The sequence below is a fragment of the Camelina sativa genome, chromosome 9 (genome assembly GCF_000633955.1).
Source record: "Camelina sativa cultivar DH55 chromosome 9, Cs, whole genome shotgun sequence".
NCBI classification, from domain to species: domain Eukaryota; kingdom Viridiplantae; phylum Streptophyta; class Magnoliopsida; order Brassicales; family Brassicaceae; genus Camelina; species Camelina sativa.
The window spans coordinates 1,777,884-1,783,722 of record NC_025693.1 but is presented as its reverse complement, the minus strand read 5'-3'; the positions used below and the strand labels follow the sequence as shown (position 1 = coordinate 1,783,722).

Genomic DNA, 5,839 nt, shown 5'->3' with positions numbered 1-5,839 from the left:
TGACTATTCCTTTTTAAATAGCATGTAATTGTGAGAGTTATTTGAATTTGAATGGCAACGCAACTGACGATATTAGCATATACCGTTTCCAGTAAAGATGAATCAAACTTGAACCAATGTAAACTACAATCACAGTGCAAGCTCCATCAGTGTGTATTCTTCTAATAGGCTTAATATAATGGGCTAAATGTACCACAGTTATAACTTTTGAGTTTTCTTACAATATGGGCCGAGTTACAAAAACTACAGGCCCATTTTAAAACCCCATACCGATTCATTGAAACGACATCGCTTTCTCTTTTACAAAAAAGCTTTACACTCTGGTTTTGGTGTCGGTGACGGTGAGTTTCGTCCGCTATTTCTTTGAATTGAAGCAACGGTTTTGATCCGATCAGAACAAACTCAAATCCAACGGTGGTGATTACGTGAATCCCGAGACGCAGACGTTGACTAGTAAGTTACGACCAGTAGGTATAATCTCAGCCGTCCAATTTAACAGATCGACGGTTCCTGTAAAAAAACGAATCTTCTCCTTCACATTCTTCTTCTTCTTCTTCGTCACTTAGCGCGTCTCAATCACAACACACACCAAAATCGATCGCATCAAAAAATATTCACCCGCTCGAATTTGACTCTCCGATCGTCTTCCTCTGAACCGAATCCCTAGAATCTAGATCTTTTGATAAATTGGGAAATTTTTATTGGATTGGGATGAGATATTATTGTTGATTACGAATTACGAAATTAGGGATCTGACGATGAGTGACTCGGTGTCGATCTCGGTTCCGTACAGAAATTTGATGAAGGAGATCGAACTCGAGACCGTGACGACGAAGCTTAATCATCATCAAAACGAATCTGGTTCTTCGTCCTTCTCTGATTCTGCTGCTTCTCCTTTGAATCATCCTGATTCCGCTGATGGTGAATCCGTTTCGAAGAATTGTAGCTTAGTAACGTTGGTTCTTAGTTGTACAGTCGCTGCTGGAGTTCAATTTGGTTGGGCATTGCAACTCTCTCTTCTTACTCCTTATATTCAGGTACTAGTAATCTTGTACACTTGTGGCATTTCGAGGGTGTAGCTTTGTACGAGGAAGTTGCGTACTTTTTTGTAGGTGAAACAATGAAGTCTAATAGTTTTGGTTAGATAGTTGTTGATGCCAGTTTTATTTGGCATTGGAGTTTGGCTAGATTGCTTACGTTCATTCGATTATATAAGCATTTGTGAAAAAATTACAAGAGAGTTTGTAAAGCTTTTTTTATTTTGAGAACCAGTGTATGTTTATTCAGAGTGATTATCATAGGGTTGAGTTGTGTTTAGACATGTGTGTAATATTTTGTACTGGTCATTTATGTATCAGGTGGGTAGTTATTTTGGTAGATAGAGCTGTTCTTAGAATTTTGTTTGCTGGCAGTACTTTACTTTGAGTTACTCTGAGTTTTATCTAACAGTGTTGCTTTTTGCTGGTTTATGCAGACCCTTGGAGTTTCACATGCTTTTTCTTCATTTATTTGGCTATGCGGCCCAATTACAGGCCTTGTGGTAGGTTTGCAATCAAATTTTCTTTTCTTAGTTTGATCAAGTTATACTAACTTGCACGTTAGGATCTCACGGGATTTTCAGATTTGGCTTCTCTGTATAGGATAAGAAACTATATTTCTTATGTGGGCATACGTTTATCTGCCCCATTTTGTTAGTACTTATTTGTTGTTTGTTGGGTTTTAGGTCCAGCCTTTTGTTGGCATTTGGAGTGATAAATGTACTTCAAAGTATGGAAGAAGACGACCATTTATTCTCGTTGGATCAATCATGATCTCAATAGCAGTAAGGGCCTATAGAAGATATGATTTCTTTTTAAATTCCTAATATAATTGTGTGTTTATATAAGCTAAACAAAAGCTTGCAATTTAGGTGATAATAATCGGGTTTTCTGCAGACATTGGGTATCTGTTAGGAGATTCGAAGGAGCATTGCAGGTTGCTCTCCTTCTCCCTTGCCTATGGCATGTTTTGTATGGAATGCATACAATTAATGTAACTGACGACTTGATTTGTATCTGTAAATGCAGTACTTTCAAAGGCACGCGAACCAGGGCAGCTATTGTCTTTATCATTGGGTTTTGGTTGTTGGATCTAGCAAACAATACAGTACAGGTTCATATCTGCTTTATCTAATCTACTAGAGTGGATAATATTAGTCACTACTTCTGTACCAAGGAATGATGTTTTTAGCTTTTTTTGTCAGGGACCTGCTCGTGCTCTTCTAGCTGATCTATCAGGTAATAATGGAATATTATACCATACATTCAAACTCTAGAATCAGATTGAAATGCTGTGTATCTAGTTCTATTAAAAAACACTTAGGAGATGTCTCTTCCTGTCCTTAGGTCCTGATCAGCGGAATACTGCAAATGCTGTGTTCTGCTTGTGGATGGCTATTGGAAATATTCTTGGGTTTTCTGCTGGTGCTAGCGGACAATGGCAAGAGTAATCTTCGAGATCTTTATTCTCAAAAACTTGTATTCCATTTCCTCATTTGCAATTTTTCCTTTTTCGTCAGCTGTTTAATGATCCGACAATTTCACTGAGCAGATGGTTCCCGTTCCTAACTAGTAGAGCATGTTGTGCTGCATGTGGAAATCTCAAAGCAGCGTTCCTTCTTGCAGTGGTAAGCAGTATGTTTAATTTTCTGACACATGCATCTTACTAAGCTTTGTACAAATGCAATGGAATAGTCTGATCTTTACCAAACCTCACATGTTTATATATTGCGAGTCATATGTCGCAAAACAAGCATTTTGTTTGCATGTCATTATGATTTATGAGGTGATTTTGAAATTTAAATATATATAACTGCACCTAGTGACTTTTGTTCTTGTTTTGTTGTCTGAATATATTGTTCTATATGTTTAAAGAGTTTTATCATTTTTTCAGGTCTTTCTTTGTATATGTACTCTTGTCACAATCTATTTTGCCAAAGAGATTCCTTTTACAAGCAACAAACCCAGCCGCGTACCAGATTCTGCACCATTGTTGGATGATCTCCAGTCTAAAAGCGTTGAGCACTCAAAATCCAATCATGGTACTGCCAATGGGATCAAGTATGAGAGAGTGGAACGTGATGTGGATTTACAGCTTGACAATTCAAAGAGTAACCATCAAGAGGAGACTTTTGTTGATGGCCCTGGATCTGTTTTAGTGAACTTGCTAACTAGTTTAAGGCATTTACCACCGGCTATGCACTCAGTTCTCATCGTAATGGCTCTTACATGGGTGAGTGCCAAAGAAACATTATGATCTCTTAATCTCAGTTTTCACCTTTCTGAAACTGTTTCCTGTTCTTAGATTCTTTAGTGATCTTTATAATTTTTTTCTGCTGTTGTAAATTTGGTTGTGGTATTGTACCCTTGCAGTTATCGTGGTTCCCCTTCTTTCTGTTTGATACAGATTGGATGGGAAGAGAAGTTTACCATGGGAATCCAAAGGGAGATAGTTTGCATGTGGAACTCTATGATCAAGGTGTACGTGAAGGTGCACTTGGTTTGCTACTAAACTCGGTAAGAATGGTTATAATAACCTTTTCTTTAGTTACTCTGCTTGTCAAATTCAGTCACTCGCCCGTTACTGATTTTTATTTCCGGTTTCCGTAGGTGGTTCTTGGGATCAGCTCATTTCTCATTGAACCAATGTGTCAGCGGATGGGTGCACGGGTTGTATGGGCTCTGAGCAATTTTACTGTATTTGCCTGCATGGCCGGAACAGCTGTAATTAGCTTGATGTCTCTCGGTGATTACAAAAATGGAATCGAATATGTAATTGATGGGAACAAAACAACAAGAACTGCAGCCGTAATCGTCTTTGCACTCCTTGGTTTTCCTCTAGCTGTATGTGTTTTCTTTAAACCGTAATTATCTTTTATTATTTTCCTTTCGCAACTTTTATCTAAATATGTGATAAACCCATATTCTTTTCTTCTTTTATGCAGATCACATACAGTGTCCCTTTCTCTGTCACAGCAGAAGTCACTGCTGATTCCGGTGGTGGTCAAGGTCTGGGAAAAGATTCCATATCCTCACTACATTCATAGTTTGTACTTAAATCTTAAGATTTCAGGAATCCCTAATGGTTTTATCTTCCTAACGTAGGTTTGGCTATTGGAGTGTTGAACCTCGCAATAGTGATTCCCCAGGCAATCTCTCAAATCTAATTACAGTGATCAAATCCATTCTCTTGTATAAAGCCACTCACTTCGAGTGTAGCCTTGACTTTGTAATTAGTGTCTGAATATGTTTTTGGTTTTAAACAGATGATAGTATCACTTGGAGCGGGTCCATGGGATCAATTGTTTGGAGGAGGAAACTTACCGGCCTTTGTTTTGGCGTCTGTGGCTGCTTTTGCTGCTGGAGTTATCGCCTTGCAAAGGCTTCCGACGCTATCAAGCTCGTTCAAGTCCACCGGTTTCCACATCGGGTAAAATCTTTATATACCAGGATCACCAATACAAAACCGAAACACAGGGTTTTTTCCGACAGTATAGACATAAAAATTCCGATTTAGATCCAATCGATTCTTTTTGACCCCGTTCTCCTCTTGGCGTATATGTATGTAGGTTTTTGTACATTTAGTTTTGTTATATTTTATACACAACAATGTGACTCTAAATTTACAGTACCTCCTCTCACTTTAGCATAGTGATTATCTTCGTTATTTTGAATCATGTGTTGTCTTCCACAAATATAGAAACTTGAAGCAACATATTCCAAACTCAAGAGTCCAACCTATAATACTATTGGTTCTTTAATCTATGATGCGTACGTTTTCCCAACATCACCAGACTAATTTAAATCATCTTTTGTTAATATTTTCGTATAGGAAGAACTGTACATATGAAGCAATATAAAATTTAACATCGTTAGTAAATCAACATTTGCATCTCAAGTACATAATTATACAACGACTTAATGACTCCTTGTACCCAAGTTTCTATTTTAGGTGAAACAAACCCATTTCAAAAGAAAGAGAACACTAATTCATACTAGTTTCACCTATACACACAATGTATGTACGAAAATCATAACCAAACTAAATCTGCAATAACAATAATAATAAAAAAGATGTGATATTTGGTTTTTTGTGACAAAACGTTCGTCTATAATCAATTTATAGAAATAATGTGTCCATAAAATAATAAATGCTCATATTAATATTGTGGGTTGCTGATGGCAGAGTCTGTGTCTATAACGTTCCTATTATAAGCATTTCAAAAGAAAGAAACAAAATTCAAGTCTAGTTAGTTTCACGAATATGTAAACAATATCAAAAACCAAACTCTATCTTCAATAATAACGAGACAAAACAAACCGAAGTTAAGTCTAAAAAATAATTTACGTAGACAATGTGGCCAAAAATAATAATGACCATATATCGTGGGTTGTTGAGACACCCATAACAATAAAAATAAAAAACATTGAATGCCTTTGGTTTCTCCTCCTTTAAATACCTTGTGTACATTTTCTTCTTCATCAACTCATCCTCATTATAATCTCTCCCTACAATTTTTCTCTTACTCTCTAGATCTCTCTCTTTCTGAACTTTCGCCAAAGATCGATCAATATGTCCGCCAAGGGAAGAGGCAGTGCATCATGGTCCGTTGGAGCTATCGTGGTTCTTATGGCTGTGTCAGTGTTGTTGCTTCATGCTGACTACGCTCAAGCTGCGACGTACACGGTCGGTGACTCTGGTGTCTGGACCTTTAACGCTGTGGGTTGGCCTAAAGGCAAAAACTTTAGAGCCGGTGACGTTCTCGGTATACTTCACATCCTTTTTAATCAAGCTTCACTTA

At 37.4% G+C, this 5,839-nt stretch overlaps 1 protein-coding gene across 2 annotated transcripts; it reads left to right on the top strand.

The window, feature by feature from the left end:
• On the top strand, window positions 420-4,714 carry LOC104710194 (sucrose transport protein SUC3-like). 2 transcript variants are annotated; one of them, XM_010426754.2, is made up of 14 exons: window positions 420-1,037; window positions 1,475-1,540; window positions 1,724-1,822; window positions 1,910-1,974; window positions 2,067-2,151; window positions 2,243-2,276; window positions 2,385-2,484; window positions 2,590-2,665; window positions 2,932-3,270; window positions 3,411-3,554; window positions 3,648-3,881; window positions 3,983-4,046; window positions 4,143-4,186; window positions 4,304-4,714. In XM_010426754.2, exons 1-14 carry the CDS (start codon window positions 759-761, stop codon window positions 4,469-4,471), a joined length of 1,797 nt encoding a protein of 598 aa, XP_010425056.1. In that variant the 5' UTR covers window positions 420-758; the 3' UTR covers window positions 4,472-4,714. The 2 variants fall into 2 exon arrangements, with proteins under 2 accessions (XP_010425056.1, XP_010425057.1); XM_010426755.2 differs by having other exon boundaries at window positions 534-1,037; window positions 1,935-1,974.

Excerpts from the sequence above, each read along its gene's own strand:
- LOC104710194 (XM_010426754.2), top strand. The coding sequence starts at position 759 with ATGAGTGACTCGGTGTCGATCTCGGTTCCGTACAGAAATTTGATGAAG. Across the intron at positions 1,823-1,909 it reads CAATCATGATCTCAATAGCA|GTGATAATAATCGGGTTTTC; the intron begins GTAAGGGCCTAT and ends CTTGCAATTTAG. Across the intron at positions 3,882-3,982 it reads TCCTTGGTTTTCCTCTAGCT|ATCACATACAGTGTCCCTTT; the intron begins GTATGTGTTTTC and ends TCTTTTATGCAG.